The sequence below is a fragment of the Sinocyclocheilus anshuiensis genome, unplaced genomic scaffold, assembly GCF_001515605.1.
Source record: "Sinocyclocheilus anshuiensis isolate Anshui unplaced genomic scaffold, SAMN03320099.WGS_v1.1 scaffold733, whole genome shotgun sequence".
Classification (NCBI taxonomy): Eukaryota; Metazoa; Chordata; class Actinopteri; order Cypriniformes; family Cyprinidae; genus Sinocyclocheilus; species Sinocyclocheilus anshuiensis.
In genome coordinates this window covers 921828-938815 of record NW_015539923.1, presented here as the reverse complement: position 1 = coordinate 938815, position 16988 = coordinate 921828, and the positions used below count along the sequence as shown (strand labels likewise).

General features: G+C 35.3%; 1 protein-coding gene across 15 annotated transcripts in view; it reads left to right on the top strand.

The window, feature by feature from the left end:
• Positions 1-16645, top strand: part of c2cd5 (C2 calcium dependent domain containing 5) — a 31956-nt gene extending 15311 nt beyond the window's left edge. For 5 of the 15 annotated variants that reach the window (XM_016483625.1, XM_016483620.1, XM_016483618.1 and 2 more), the window contains 18 exons: positions 418-471; positions 5091-5205; positions 5423-5593; positions 6465-6656; positions 7220-7406; positions 7511-7675; positions 7790-7930; positions 8051-8114; positions 8208-8269; positions 8626-8721; positions 8874-8963; positions 9154-9241; positions 9330-9416; positions 10688-10723; positions 11053-11154; positions 13687-13880; positions 15420-15566; positions 15651-16645. In XM_016483625.1, the coding sequence (XP_016339111.1) occupies positions 418-471; positions 5091-5205; positions 5423-5593; positions 6465-6656; positions 7220-7406; positions 7511-7675; positions 7790-7930; positions 8051-8114; positions 8208-8269; positions 8626-8721; positions 8874-8963; positions 9154-9241; positions 9330-9416; positions 10688-10723; positions 11053-11154; positions 13687-13880; positions 15420-15566; positions 15651-15776 (2117 nt within the window). In that variant the 3' untranslated portion in view covers positions 15777-16645. Of the gene's footprint in view, positions 1-417; positions 472-5090; positions 5206-5422; positions 5594-6464; positions 6657-7219; positions 7407-7510; positions 7676-7789; positions 7931-8050; positions 8115-8207; positions 8270-8625; positions 8722-8873; positions 8964-9153; positions 9242-9329; positions 9417-10687; positions 10724-10808; positions 11029-11052; positions 11155-13686; positions 13881-15419; positions 15567-15650 lie in introns of those variants that run through there. The other 10 variants (XM_016483629.1, XM_016483624.1, XM_016483630.1 and 7 more) reach the window with 6 other exon arrangements.
• Positions 16646-16988: the final 343 nt, after the last annotated feature.

The window sequence follows — 16988 nt, the reverse complement described above, 5'->3', positions numbered from 1 at the left end:
GGAGCCGTTTTCTCATTTTTCTACTTTCAATATTAAATAAAAAAAACGAATGATCGAATGATACACGGATTTAGGTCAACCAATGCTTAATTTTGTTCAGTCTGTGGTGTAAAAAGGTCGCATTAAGCAATTAAAAACAAAAAAACACTTAAGCAAAACAAGGTCAGGTCAAGGTGTCTGAATAAGTTTTGGTCCCAAATTTTTTTCAATTTCACTGGTAGTCCACTGTATGAAGAATTTTTTGAGTATAATATGTCACAGTTCGCAGTTCCTGTGGAGTGGTGTTGTCCAGTGTTGTGTTCTTGTTTGTAGTTGGTGTTTGGTTTTCTTTTTCTTTTCTACTCTCTTTCTCTCTCTCTTTCTCTCTTTTTCTCTCCGCTCCTTTAACCGATCTACTAATGTGGCGATTTGGCTCAGCATTGGGTAACACCAGATCATACAAACTGCTAGACTGGAATAGTTTCACTGCAGGTACTACCCTACACTCAGTCCTGCTTTTCACACACAAACACACACATACACACACACATGCAGCCCTTGGCAGCTCATCTGTTACAAACTTTCCTAAATATTAATACGTATTATTGGTTTTGAGATGGTATTGAATTTTGAATATTCTCCTTTAGCAATTAATCAACATTGTGATAATGCATAAAGGGACTGTTCACACAATAATGAAATTCTGTCATCATATACTGACCCTCATGTTTTTCTAAACCCCTATGATTTTCTTTCTTCTGAGGAACACAAAAAAGACGTTCAGCTGCTGTTTTTCGTAAAATGAAAAGCATAGCATGTAAAGACCTTCCACAACAGGTTTTGTGTGGATGTCGCCAAACATCACTGGTTCTTGCATGTCTCATAACCAATCTGCAATAAATGGGAAGGTTGTCAGCAATTAACATCTTCAGTGTCTGTCTGTGCATCACAAATAGTTCAGTATGACTTAAGGAATAAAGCGCTCATGAGATGTTTGTACTGCTTGTTTGGACTTAAGGTGCTTGTTTTGTCCCTTTGCCTTATTTTTATGAAAAAAGAGCAACGTGAAAATTTTTTCCATGCAACACAAAAGGAGATTTTTTTTTAAGTAAGAAAGTCATGCAGGTTTTGAATAACGGGAGGGTCAGTAAATGACTTATTAAAATTTTACAGTGAACTTTTCCCTTAATATGTATTGAAATATGTTATTGAGTGCATATTCACAATTAAGAAGATGAGTTGATTTTTGTCAAGAGTGATTACAAATACTTATAAAGATAATAAAGATGAATTAAGTGTGTAAAAGGAGTCATTTATGCCTTACACGGGCAATCTCAGATATACACAGACTCGCACATACAACCTCAAGCCTTTTCTCAGTAGTGTGTGTTGCATGAGCTGCCACACGCTGTGCTTCTGTATGAACGTGTGTGTCTGGCAGCTGCTGCATGTTTTAGCTGGATGCGTGGCTGTTCTCTGCTCTGGCTGATCATTCCTTGATCTGCTCTGACTGCGCTTCACCTGACCCCTTACCCAGCGTCCCCTGCTCCCCAATCCAGTGAAGTGGACTTAGGCAATGTTCCACTTTCAGTCATGAAAGGTCTCATGACCTCTGTGCCCTTGGCAGTGCTGCTGCCTCTGTGGTCATTGTTGCTTCCCTCTACTAAAGTAATAAGGATTCATACATTATGGATTATGTTTGTGTAAGCTGATATCACATGTGCTCTGATATTGATTAGTAGTCATTTACCCCTTTCACACATACAGACTTTACTGGAAAATTACCAGTAAATTGCCGTAAAGAGATAATGTGTGAACAGGACCTTTTCAAAAATATCGTTCTGACAATTTACCGGTATGAGAAGTTGTAACATTACCAGTGAATTGATGGAATGATGATGTGTGTGAATGCAGAATGAAGATTACCGGTATGAGCACGTACGAGTTCAGAACGCGCTGACGTAAGACATCTACTCAGGGCCAATCCAGTGCCATTGAAATTCAAAATTCAGTGGCTCTGGGCCAATCATAACATTTTGACACATATAACGCATTTACTCTGCGCTGTGTAGTTCAGTTTAAGGTCGTCTAATATGATGTCTCTGGACCAAAAGCGCTGCATGAATGTGAACGTTTGACACAAAAATGAAAACATGTTTATTTTTACAAACACAACACCAGGAGGCGCAGTCGATTAGAGTTAATTTCTGGTTAATGATGTCACCGAATTTACCGGTAATTTGAAACCGATGTGTGAATGGTGTTTTTCCGGAAAAAAGACGGAATGTCGTTGCTGTCAGACTCTGTTCCATGTTTTGTCTGTGTCTTGCTCCCCAGGTGTTCCTTTCCCATGTTTAATTTGTCCCAGGTGTTCCCCATGATGGTTCATTGATCCCAGGTGTGTCTCGTCATCCCCTCCTCCTGTGTGTATTTAAAGTGTTCCCAGTCCCTAGTTCTCTGTCCGCTGTTAAATGTCTTCCTGAGTTCGTCTCCCTTGGTTCCTGAAAATAAAGTCTTGGTAAAGTATTCTCCAGCGTCTCCTCGTTCCTCGTGTGTGTGCATCGTGACAGTTGCCTGTGTGAATAGCGCATTTTTTAATTGAATTCGTTCCGGTAATTTTACGGCAATTTACTGGTATTACTGTGTGAAAAGAGCTATTGTCTGGGGTTGTAAATGTCAGTGGGGGATTTTTAAAAAGACATTTGCTTTCTTGAATTAATTTTTTTTTTTTACTCCTATTTTTCATTAATGCATCGTTTAGTGTTTTTTTTTTTAAATCTATATATATAAATGTGAAAAATAAATTGGTTTTGGTGAGTAAATAAAAATAGTCTGACCTTTCTGATATACACAAGAAATACAAACCATTTGTCACAAATATTGAGATAATTAAAAAGCTGCCAGAGGTATAATAAAGGAATTTGATATATTTAGATAATATAATTTAATATGATAAAAAAATGTATGTAGTTCAATAATGCAAATGCAATTCTTGGCTTTAAGGCATATTTATTGGCCTGTATATTTTATCTATCATTGGCAGAAGTAGCAAAAGTTATTTTTGAGACAGGTGCTGTTTTTCAATGAATTGAGAATTATTTGTTTTTACAAAAGCAATTGAATGCTTGGTTTAGTTTAGAAGAAAGTTAATTGTGGACTTATGCTACGAGTGATTTGAATCACGTTATAGCCAGTGGTAAGGTGAGCATCAGGTCATCATTTATTTTTGTTTTTATTTATTTTTTTTTTCACACTTTCTTCTGCTTCTGGTCTGTTTTCTGCTGTGCACTTCTTTCTTTAACCTTACCGTTATTAATCAAACTCCCTCCTGCTGTTGGCTGTTTATCCAGAATAGGATGGAGTTTGTCCTCCATTGGGAAGCATGACTGCACTAGCAGGGGAATGCTCTGCCTACTGTTGTAGCAAAAAGGACTTTATCTTCTTGCCGGAGTTTAATGTTGTTTTTTTACTTGCTACTGGGTGTCTGTGAGAACAAAACATGGGCATAGAAAAGACTATAAATAGTTTTTAACATGCACAGTAACTGAAATTTAAAACTGTTGAAAGAAAGGCTCAATAACTGTTGCCCAGATATAATACACTACGCATCAATTTCTCTTCCCTTTGTGCTTTGCAGTTTTTAACACGAAGCAATTACAATGTGCGCATCCGGTGTGCAGAATGATGCGCTTGAAGCAACACGGCATCAGGCTGTGACAACACTTTTATTTGTTCCCCACAAAATATTGTTTTTTCACTAAATGTTTGGATTTCTAAAATTATTGTGCACTGATTTTTCTAGAATAACTTTTGCTGCCGAATTATCCACTAACCTAGTTTATGATACATTTTTGTCATAGATTATAAATATACATAGGCCTATATTTTATCATATTTATTGTTTATTTTATTTTTCTTTATAATGAAGTAGTCTGTATCTAGTAGATTGTGAAAGAATGATTATCAGTTCCACACACAGAGATATATAAATTCTACATTTATTTAAATGAGGGAAAAAAACTTAACTGGTATCGGATCGGTATCGGCCAATACCGAACCCTAGGTATCGGAATCGGTATCGGATTCAAAAAAGGCGGATCGGAGCATCCCTATAGATTAGTTCATGAAAGCTGTCAGTCAGGAGAATGGCAAATCACACCACTCTCCTCTTCGTCCTCACCATCATCATCATCTTCCTCATTCCCCTTGACCCTCTCCTAGTTGTGGTAAACAGGCAGGGGAGTTTGATCTCGTGAAAACCCCTTGCCCTCAGAGAGTGTGAGCACCTGTGCGTGCATGTGTGCGAGTGTGTGTATGTGTGTGTGAAAGAGAAAAGCTCAGGTACTAGCCTTGTTTGCATTAGTTCACGGTTTGCTCCCTCTCTGAGGACAATTTTGATATTTGTCACTGAAAAATTGAAGGGGGTCTGAATACTTTCCGTACCCACTGTATATACAGCTAAATTAATAAAACTGATTTTCTGATGATGTTATAAGGCCTGTTTCGCACCACATGCTCGCTCAAGCTACTACTCAATTACGTTACGTTTTCTGATGCATAACCAAACTCTCTAGAAAATAAAAAGATTTTAAAGTTCTGACTGTCAGTGTTTTTATCGTTCATCATCTGGAAAAAATCTCTTTGAAAATGATTTCTACGATAATTGATATAAAGCCAAGTTTTCCAAACTGGGATTCATGAGAGAACTGCAGGGGGTTCGTGAATTGATGAAACGCTAATACTTAAATCATAAAAATGAAAATTTATGATAAATAAACAATATTAAAATAGAAACCTTGCTAAAAATATTTACTATTTTGTTTACCTACGTCATTTGACCATTAACTGACATCAGAGAACACGTGTTGTTCAGTTATTGAAATATTAATTTCAATTTTTTGTTCAAAGATGTTCAGCTGACAAAAATACGCTTTGGGAATATAGACAGTAATAATAAACAAATAAATACATTTTAGACAAAAATTGATTGTGAATTGTGCCAGATTCGGGAGCATCAATAAACCAGCTAACAGGGCTAGTATGCTGCTAAAGAGAGAGGGGGTGTTTATGTGCCAGTGGTGTGTGTGATGATGTAAATATGTTTGTTTCAGATGAGCCGGAGACACGGGATGCGTGGTGGGAGGAGATCCGTCAGGAAATAAAGTCTCATGCCAAAGCTCTCGGCTGCCAAGCTGTGGTGGGGTACAGCGAGTCCACCAGCATCTGGTACTTAAACACACACACACACAATACTCAACTCTGAGGATGTTTCTACACACTGGTTCTCAATTGTTTTTTGGCTTCCTCATATATCCAGGTTTTTCAAGACGGTTGAGGGAGTCAATTAAAATGATATGTGTCTTGATTTTTAGTTGCACAGCTTTCTCATTCTGTCATTCAGCCTTAATGAAAGGCTCTGATTATGCGCTCTTTGTGTTTGCAGTGAGGAGGTGTGTATTCTATCAGCGTCAGGCACCGCGGCGATCCTCAGCTCCCGGTTCATGCAGGACGGCCCGCTGGACACCGAACACAGGTTGTCACGGCAACCGCTTTGTGTCTTTTCTACAGGGTCAGAGAGGGTCGAGGGGGATATGGGTAGTTCAGCATCGCTAGGGTAGGTTAATGACACACATGACACATATACACACACACACACACACCTTTGGCCCCATGCTAAGGGACTCTTAAAAGAATAGTTCACCCAAAAATAAAAAATGTGATTAACTCTCCCCTCATGCTGTATCAAACTTCAAAAAAGGTGAACCATAAGTACATTATCTATAATCTATAATAATAATTCAACTTGTTTGCTATATCCCCAGTCTTCTAAAGCCATACAGCAACTTTAAAGATAGCATGAAATGACAGTTCACCCTGTCTGTTTTAATGAAACATGCCATATATTTGAGTGAAACGGCTTCTCGAACAAGTAGAAAAATATAAAAAATATAGGATTTGGAATTGATTAGATTGTTCGTTTGCTGCAATCTTATGTGAAGGGATGTTGTTACGAGGGAAGGGAAAGTTAATATTTTTGATTAAAGATTACAAGAGCACATCAATTAAAAAAATGATATTGATGAATTAATCATTTTTAATAAACACTGCAGTATTGTCAATTTGGATTTCATGGTGGCATTAAAAGCTAAAAGGTTTGGAATGAAACGAGTGTAAGTAAATCATAACTTAAATTTAATTTTGGGTGAACTTTTCCTTTTATCTCAATACTAAACAATACTAATTAAATTGGTGTGTGTGTGTCTGTGTATGTTTGCTGAGGGTGTTTTTTTACAGCTACTAACCAAATTAAGTCCTGAGGGCTAAAAACATTAGTTTTTATAAATGCATAAAAATAATACCACCTTGACACATTTTTATGCTTATGTAATTCTTTTATTCAGTTTTAGCTCATTTGGGTGTTTGGGTCTGTGTGTGTGCCCTTGTGTTATTGTTTATGTACTAATTGCAGTGTTTATTTCTGTTAGATTTGAAGAGGTGGTGTCCCCTGGCTGTGGGTTTTGTCACATACCATACGATGAGTTGAATATACCGTTTCCTGCTCAGCTCACCTATTGCTACTGCTGTCGCCGCTACAAAGTGCCTGATGTCCTCTTCACCACAATAGACTTGCCTACTGAAGCCAACGTCACCGGGAAGGGCTGCCTGATTCAGGCCAGGTATTACATGCACAGGACATCCTGTCCAGATGGTATATTATTGTGTTGCGTACTGCACAGTATAACGAAAATAGTATATGAAACTATATTTAGTATGCAATGATACATTTTATATAGCAGTGTGTAGGGCTGCACATGTAATTGAAATAAAACAAATATCAAAGACTATGATTTAATTTGATAAATATGTGTGCTGCCTGTTTCAGCGTGAAGCACAGGACTGTGTTCCTTTACACGCATGCAGCTCATTATTTAGGGTTTTCAGTTTTTCATAGTGACTCAGTTCGTAGTAAAAACTTCCACACAAACCCATTGTTGCATCTGCTCTGAGTATGAGTGACTTGCGTGAAATGCGTCAACCATCTTCCCACACTTGTAATGAGACATGACAATGTTGCATTTGAGTGAATTTATAAAAACAGACATTTGAAACTGTTTTTGTCCCAAGTGAATAATTACTTTGAATGAATGTTAAGTCAAGCCCATTGCATTGTCGGATACAGATTTCTCACAATGTGCTCCATTCAGAAGGTCATCCAGGTATTCTTTGTATCTCACAATAGGCTGTGCCGGACTAAAAAGAAGGCGCAAGGAGAAGGGAATGCCACGGTTATTAGCAATCTTCTGCCATTTTTAGAGTACGAACTCCACACACAGCTGATGAACAAATTAAAGCTACGAGGCATGAACGCTTTGTTTGGTCTACGTATCCAAATAAGCATTGGAGAGACCATGCTGCTAGGATTAGCGGTCAGTGTGCAATTACCAATAATGCTCAGTGCATTTTATGTACTTTATTAAATATGACTGTGTATGCTGCTGTCATGCTAATAGGTGTTGTTTGTTGCATCTAGTCTGCAACAGGAGTTTATCTGACAGCTTTACCTAGTCCTGGAGGAATCCAGATTGCGGGAAAAACTCCCAGTGACATCACATACGAACAGCATATCTCCAATATGCAGAAGAAAATCAATGACACCATTGCTAAAAACAAAGAACTGTATGAAATCAACCCTCCTGTAAGTACATGTACACATCAAGTGTATTTCAAGGCTTTTATATTTTATTTTATTTGATCCACCTGTTCCTCTTTCAGAAACACAGCTAAAACATTTTTTTCCCCCATTGTATAGGAGGTTGTCGAAGAGATCATTGGTTCGCCGATCCCTGAGCCCCGTCAGAGGTCTCGTCTCTTTCGTTCTCAATCAGAGAGTTCAGATGAGGTTTCAGAGCTAGACCTATCCCATGGGAAGAAGGATGCCTTTGTGTTGGAGGTAAGTTGGCTTGCACTGGAGGTTGATGGATTTGAGAGATGAACATGGAGATGCTGGAAATGCATTTTGCAGACTGAAGGATCTTTTTAATGTTTTAATACTCATATAAAATACTCTTAGATTGATGACACGGACGCTGTGGAAGATATACATGCCCTTCTGACTGATTTCCCCACCCCAGCAGGTAAACACATGTGCTAGACCATTGTTGGACTCTATTCTGTTTACTGGGCTATATGTTCACCTGTGTATGTACGTTCTCTTGTCTTCCCTTCAGGATTCTACAGCTGCAACACTGAGATAATGCCTGGGATTCAGAACTGGACTTCAGCTATACAGGTAACGTTCATCCCAGTGAACCTGTTGTTTTCTGTTGAGTTTTGAGTTCTTGAAGATGTAAACACATCAACACACCATCTGCAGTTTTCAGGAAATGGACAGTATTTTAATAAAGCCAGAATGACAGCAAGAGCCATTTCAAACCACAGCACAGATATCAATTTTATGAGCAGCATTTTATATGTGTATATATTAACAATGAAGACAGTTACTATTTCCCTAATATATGCAGACAGATGAAGCTAGTTTGAGAGATGTTCACTCTGGAAAAACATATTTATTGTCTCTATAATGTTTATATAAATTTATATGAGCTTATCGTTGTTTGGTGTGGAATCAAACATATTTTTCTTCAGATGTTTACCTCTGTGAGGGTCTTCCGCCTTAACGCCAGCTTAACCAGTCAGGGACTGAATAAGATTTTCAGTGACCTCTGTGAGAATCTGCTGAAGGTGAATAGATTTTTCCTATTTTCTGAATACATTTATCTATTCTTTTCTCATGAGATCAGTACAACCATGGTTTGATATGGACCAGCTAAACCAAATGATTTAAGTGTGTTTGGATATCACTGCTCTAGCTGGAATATATGCTTATTCTATAGAGTTTGTACTTCAAACTGCGGTCGATGGTCCCCTGTTGTCTTTGTCACTTGAACTTCACCGTAGCCATACCTGAAGATGAGCTCATTCAGGTGAGAACACTGACCTTATTTCCTTAATGGTTAAATATGTTATTAAACATTCAGTTTGTGATCTTATTACTTTTAAACAACAAAAAAGTAAGTAAGCGCGAAGGCATTAAGATCTGTTTGTCCTGTTTAGATTCATTCCCGTTCTTTTACCTCTGTCACACATGATTGGTCTGTGTTTTTTAATTGGCAGGTGGCGGTGACAGCTGTGGCAATGAGCTTTGACAAAGAGCAACTTTTGGAGAATGGCAAACAAAGTGGGGAAAAGACACTGATAAAGGGTAAGCATGTGCTGTACTGTATGTATAGCATGTTCATGTAAGACACCTTTTTGAAAAGCAAATCCTCAATGCTGATTGTCTCTTGCAGCCATAACAGAAAATGACGAGCAGCTTCAATTCAATCTGGAGCTCAATGCTGAAACACCTTCTCCCAATCCTCTCAGCTCCCCCAAAGGTAAACCCTGGTGAATCCTCACTTTAAACTTCACATACAGTCCTTTATAGCTCTTCAAATGTTTGCCATATTCCTTTTATATTAGTGCTAGGTGCATTATTATAGTGCATTAAAACCAAAGCCGTAAAATAATTTTTCATTACTTGAAATAAAATAAAATAAAAATGTTTTTTTTTCTATCTAGTTCTCATTTTCATTCAGTTTAATACATTAAGACATATAGTATAAAAAATTAAAAAATGGCAAAAATTACTAAACTTTAAAATGAAAATGACAACAAAAAATATAAAAATAAATAAACATTTAAAATATTAATAAAAACTATAATAGTGTCAATTATACTAAAACAACACTGGCTAAATAATGATCTATATCTTAAAATTCGCAAACAATTAAATATCCAATATTGGTCAATTTCCTTTAAATTTAAAAATAAATCATAGATATCGGTGACATAACTGTTACAGTGCCGGTTTATTGTGCATAAGTTTCTTGTACCAGAATATATACCAAGTATATTTTTAGAAAAATATTATTTACTGACGTTAAAACAATTATATATACAGTGATTCTAATATCAAATGATTAGAACATTAGTATTTTCAGCAGCTAAAAAATGGTTTTAAGTCAGTTATTTCTGTCTTTTGCTGTAGTGTGTTAGTAGGAAATATCAGTTTACATTTCCAAACATTCATTTTGCCATTAATTGTAATAATCCGGTGAGATTATTGTTTGCACAAGGAGTCTGACAACAGCCAGATCTAATCTCATCATCATCCAGTCTGTCTGGAATAACATGAAGAAACGGAACAAACTGAGACCGAATAAATCCAGAAGAACTGTGGCAACGTCTCCAAGATGCTTCAAGAAACCTACCTGCAAAGCTACTGAAAAACTATGCACAAGTGCACCGAGGGCACAAACTGCTTTCAACGCAAAGGATGCTCACACCAAATGTTGATTTAATTTAGTTAATAGGAATTAACTGATAAAGAAAATCTATTTATGACATTATTTTTGACAGCATTCCTCATGTTACTGCGTTTTTGCAGGTAGGTTTCTTGAAGCATCTTGGAGACGATATTAAGGAATATCCTGTTTTCCTTGGTGTGTCCCTTTAACACAGCATTGGTTTCCTGTGTGTGTGTGTGTGTGTGTGTGTGTGTGTGTGTGTCCTGTTTTCCTTGGTGTGTCCCTTTAACACAGCATTGGTTTCCTGTGTGTGTGTGTGTGTGTGTGTGTGTGTGTGTGTGTGTGTGTGTGTGTCTCAGGTCTATCAGAGGTTGGCAGCCATCTGTCGGCCAGAGGTCAGTACCTGATCCGTTGCTGAGAGTTCTGGAGGCAGCAGGGTGTTTTTTTTCTTTTAATTTCTGCTCCTTTTGTGTGTGACAGTTTGAAGTGCTGCAGCACACACCCCAGCATCATCCATTTTACCCCTTTTTTCTTTCTTTTTGTGTTATTTCCTCTTCTCTTTGTCCCTCTGTTGTGTCGTTGTGTGTATGTACTTGTCCGCGGGATTTGAGACCGCATGTGCACATATTTCTATGTGTGTGTGTGTTCGTGTCTATCTGTGTTCGTTTCTGAATGTCTGTCTATATATGCGTGTGTGTGTGTGTGTGTGTGTGTGTGTGTCCAGCCCTCTCAGTTGATTACAGTTCCTTTGCAGACAGATGCAGCTCCTGGATAGAGCAGCTTAAACTGAAAGCTCACACCATAAGACGCGGATCGGTTAAAACAAGTAGGAGCACACACGCAAACTCGCTTACACACACAATCACATAGACCCTAGTCAGAGTAAACTGCATATTTAACAGGATCTTTAACTTCAAGATGTAATCAAAATGGGCCCAATATACTTAACATACTACCTTCATACAATTTTCATAAACATTTGCTTGGGCGTCTTATGCTCATTTCATCGGTGCACATTATTCCAAATTGATGTTCCACTAAAATAATACCTTGCTATACTCACATATGTGACCCTGGACCACAAAACCAGTATTAAGTCGCTGGGGTATATTTGTAGCAATAGCCAAAAATACATTGTATGGGTCAAAATTATTGATTTTTCTTTTATGCCAGAAATCATTAGGACATTAAGAAACGATCATGTTCCATAAAGATATTTTGTACGTTTCCTACTGTAAATATATCAAAACTTAATTTTTGATTAGTAATATGGATTGCTAAGAACTTCATTTGGACAACTTTAAAGGAGATTTTCTCAGTATTTTGATTTTTTTGCACCCTCAGATTCCAAATGTTCAAATAGTTGTATCTCGGCCAAATATTGTCCTATCCTAACAAACCATACATCAATGGAAAGCTTATATATTCAGCTTTGAGATGATGTATAAATTTCAAAACATTGACCCTTATGACTGGTTTTGTGTTCCAGGGTCACATATGTATGTATGTAAATTAATATATCTTTTTTTTATGTATGTAATTTATGTAAATAAGCTTATTTTGATAATCACAATATGGAAGTAAATGGGGCTCTGGGTGTTTGAAGTTCAATGTGTTAAGCAAGTCCTAGGTCACAGGAAACTTTCATAAACAATGTTTTAAATTTTATGTTTTTACAATTTTTGCCTGTTAAATGAAGACCAAGGTACATTGCAGTATGACATATTATCCTCTAACCCTCACAGCCTTGTATTCATTAAAAATCAAATGTTAAATTTAAAATGACATCTACTCTGACTACAGTCTATACTTCTACACGCATCCTTATACACACATACTCAAATGTCCTGCATCAAAAAGTGGATGAGTCTTGCTGCCATATGCCGATCCGATCAATCTTGATTGACAGAGTGTGTAAGTTGAGGTTGAGTCCTAGTGAGGAGCCAAGATGAAGACTGTCATTCTTTCAGTGGTGCCTCAGTGATTTCAGTGTTTGAGCTTGGTGATGTCATGAGTATGAACAAAGCACAGACCAACTCTGTCATGGGCCCATGCAGAGTCACATATGATGCATTGAGACATCATAAGTATGGCTGTGCAGATTGTATAGTCCAGGGTTGGGCGTTATAGCTTAAAAAAATATCTCTTTTTCATAATTTATGTCTCAATATTTATGTAAATGCTCTGAAATGACACATTTAGTAAAAAAAAACAGTCAAGTCATGTTTGACTTGACTGACTTGAATGAAAAATTCTAAATTTGTCCAGTTATGCTATTGTTATTATTAACATTTTATTAGTAGTAATACAAATGACTACGTTACGATCATTATATTTTTAATATTAACATTTTTATAATTAAAATGTTAAATAATTTAATTTAAACAGTCATTATGTAGTCATGGTTATTTCTACATTTGTCCTAAATGATGTTATGTTATGCTCCATTGTGAAATATTTTTTTTGGAGTAAAATGTACATTTTGTGAGTGATGTTTATAAAATACTATTAATGGCTTTAGTTTAAGAACTTTAGTTTTAGTTTTATTAAATTATGGACGTTCATTGCTCAGAATGTGTGGAAACCCTGATAACACGTAGGAATAAAGAGCAGTATTTGTGCACATATTTTTTTTTACTGAAAAATGACGAATGGAGACTTCTAAATGTTTTTAAATCAATTTTTTTAAATTTTAAATCAGTTCTTTGAAAAGGGCTTGAACTAATTCATGTTTCATGTAAATGAATGAAACAGAACTGATTCTAATGTTCAAATCATGATATTGCTTTCATAAAATCATTGCAGTATTCACTATGTTGCTTTATTGTATGTCAACAAAATAATCACAGTAAAACTGTATATATCGCCCAGCCCTAATTGAGTCTACTGACAGATAGTTAGAGCAATGTTTGGGAGCTGCATGCGCATTAGTGCTCTGTGTAATAATTGTGATGCAGCGTCATGAATGATGTTTTACAGCTTTGAGATTTCAAGCTTTCACACTCTTTATGGAAAAAGTGTCCTCCCTGCTCAAAGCTCATCATCCTCTGATTTATCAAGGCCGACTGAACATGCGTGCATTCATTCTTTCTCTCCTTCTGTCTCTGTATTTGCATGCTGTTTATTTGCATGGTGCAGTGCCATTGCTTTGCTTTGATTACATGCTGCTGATCTGCAACACAAATGCACACGTCCTTTTTCCTCGGTCACACTATGTTTGTCTCGTCACATCCGTTGGTCTTGTACAGCGCCCGCTGAAGGCCATGTCTGGTATCTTTCTTTTCTCTCTTCTCTTTCTCTCTACCCCTCTCTCTCTCTCTCTCTCTCTCTCTCTCTCTCTCTCTCTTACTCTCAACAGCATCATCTATGGAGAAGGCCAGCCCGTTGCCTGAAGGTCGCTCTCGTTCTCTTCGGTCAAATCGTTCCTACTCAGGCAGTTCTGTCGCAGTGGTCAAAATGACCCCGCTCTCTTTCATTCCTGGAGCAAAGATCATCAAATACCTTGGCATCATCAACATGTTCTTCATTAGAGAGACCACCTCACTCAGAGAGGTAGCAGTCTCACTGTTTTTAGACTCATTCAGGTCACGTACATTAAGACATTTGCTTATTATTATTATAATAATTATTATTAATAAGAATAAAATTAATGTTAAGTATTTTTATAATATTAATGCAATTGAAAATAATATAACAATATAATATTAATAGCAATTACAATAATAAATATTCTTAATTTGAATATTTGTATATTAATGCTATTAAATAAATATTTCTTTATTAATATTTAATTAAAATTGTTTACAATTATTAATACTAAAATTACTAATTATTAAAAAATTACTTTTAATTTGTTTATATGAAGTATTGTAATGATATTAAACATTTTTTAATTAATTACAATTATTTACATTGATGAAAATATTGGTAATAATATTATTTATTATGGTACATTGTGTTGTTGTTATTATGAATAATAAAAATATGAATAGTGCCAAATATTGCTTTTATTGTAATAATATTAAACATTTTAAAATGAATTACAATTATTTACATTGATGAAAATATTGGTAACAATATTATTTATTATGGTAAATTGTGTTGTTATTATGAATAATAAAAAATATTAATAGTGCCAAATATTATTGCTTTTATTTTAATAATATTAATTAATACAAATAAAAAAATATTTGAATAAAATGAAGTTTTATGCAATTAAAATAAATTATTATTAATAATATAATATAATATGACTTGTTTATGTGAAGTATTGTAAAAATATTAAACATTTTTAAATGAATTGCAATTATTTACATTGATGAAAATATTGGTAATAATATTATTTATTATGGTACATTGTGTTGTTGTTATTATGAATAATAAAAATATGAATAGTGCCAAATATTGCTTTTATTGTAATAATATTAAACATTTTACAATTAATTACAATTATTTACATTGATGAAAATATTGGTAATAATATTATTTATTATGGTAAATTGTGTTGTTGTTATGAATAATAAAAATATGAATAGTGCCAAATATTATTGCTTTTATTGTAATAATATTAAACATTTTAAAATGAATTACAGTTATTTACATTGATGAAAATATTGGTAACAATATTATTTATTATGGTAAATTGTGTTATTATGAATAATAAAAAATATTAATAGTGCCAAATATTATTGCTTTTATTGTAATAATATTAATTAATACAAATAAAAAAATATTTGAATAAAATGTAAAGTTTTATGCAATTAAAATAAATTATTATTAATAATATAATATAATGACTTGTTTATATGACGTATTGTAATAATATTAAACATTTTGAAATTAATTACAATTATTTACATTGATGAAAATGTTGGTAATAATATTATTTATTATGGTAAATTGTGTTGTTGTTGTTGTTATTATGAATAATAAAAAAATATTAATAGTGCCAAATATTGCTTTTATTGAAATAATATTAAAGATTTGTAATATTATGTTATTAAAATGATTTAAACGTAGTAAGTAGTAATTCATTTATATTCTTGGTAGTATTATTATTGTCACATTGCATGATTTTTTCTTATGTTTTAGGAGGGAGGTGTGAGTGGGTTTCTGCATACGTTTATTGCTGAAGTATTTGCAATGGTTCGTGCGCACGTCGCTGCTCTTGGAGGAAATGCTGTCGTCTCCTACAGCATGAAGGAGTGTGTGTTCATGGAGAACCCTAACAAGAACCAGGTTAATACATGCAGTCACACACAGACTCATACTCACTCAACCCATCACGTTTGTGCATTTATGCTCATGTTGTGTGCTTTACAGGCGCAGTGCCTAATCAACGTCAGTGGGGATGCTGTCATTTTCGTCCGAGAATCTGAACTCGAGTCGACTTCGGTACAGACACAGTCAGCCACCACACACACCTCCAACGGCGCGGAAGGAACGTGAACTCGCATACACACACCGACAAACTCTCAAGTAAACGAGTCTTAACATGAACCATGCCATTTAAAGCAGTCACGCTAAATCTACCAACCGAATCTCCAAAAAGAAGCGAAAATCTAGACCTTATTGGTTAGTTCTCCAAAGTGTCATATTTTGACGCATTAAATGGCCAATATTTTGTTTTATTTCAGAATAATGTTTTAAAATCCCCTCCGTCAGAAGCCTTTCAGAAAGGTCATCTGTCATGTTTCTGTGTGTTGGCCATTGTTGTTCACATTCCATTTTGTCCAAATGTGGCGGAGGAAGCTACCAAATTCAAAAGGTCTATAAAATTCGTCTTGGTGTTCGTAAAGAGTGTGTAAATGTGTCAACGACTCTTTAAATGGCCATGTTTTGTATTTAAATAAAGGAATAAACTACTGATGCACTCACATGGACATCCTTGTGGATGTCATCCATGACATCCAGATTTTAAATACTGGTTTTAAATAAGACACTTCCTGTCATGTCCTACTGATCTCTTTAAAATCATGTCAAATGCTGGAAACATTTGTTTGCTTTCATGTATGCCACGATGTATGCTTTTTTTTAATCATAATGTTTGGGTCGGACTTCTGCAAGGCCGGTCCGGTTCTCTTGCATGTGCAATGCCAGTTAATCATTACGAGAAAGAGATATTTTAGGGCAGAGTTGTGTTCACCATGGACTGACACTTGAATGTACAGATGATGGCTCTGGATATATGAGGTGCGCGGCTCTGTTCATGTGTTGACTGACTTTTAATGCTATTATTTTGTATATGTGTTTGCCTGAGGACAAATCAAAATTGCACATTAATAAGATATAATTGAATAAAACTATTATTGCTCTGGTGTGTTTAGTCCTTGTCAAATTCTTCCGTTTTTTAATGAACATATAATGGATTTAATTTCTTGTTGTTCTGATCTAAGATATTATAATTGCAATGAATGAGGAATAATTTGCCCAAAAGAAACAGTTATGTTTGCTTCGTGAGCAAGTCCCTTTGAAATATATATATATATATATTATATATATAATTTATTTTTATTTTTTTGTCGGATACGGCAGCAAAGCCAAGAAGACAATAATTATTACAATCTGAGCCGCTAGTAGTCGCCAGACATTAAAAATGCGTATGCGCCATAGACTCTATAAAAACAGGTCTTGGCAGTATTTAAAAAAATCTCCAGAAAA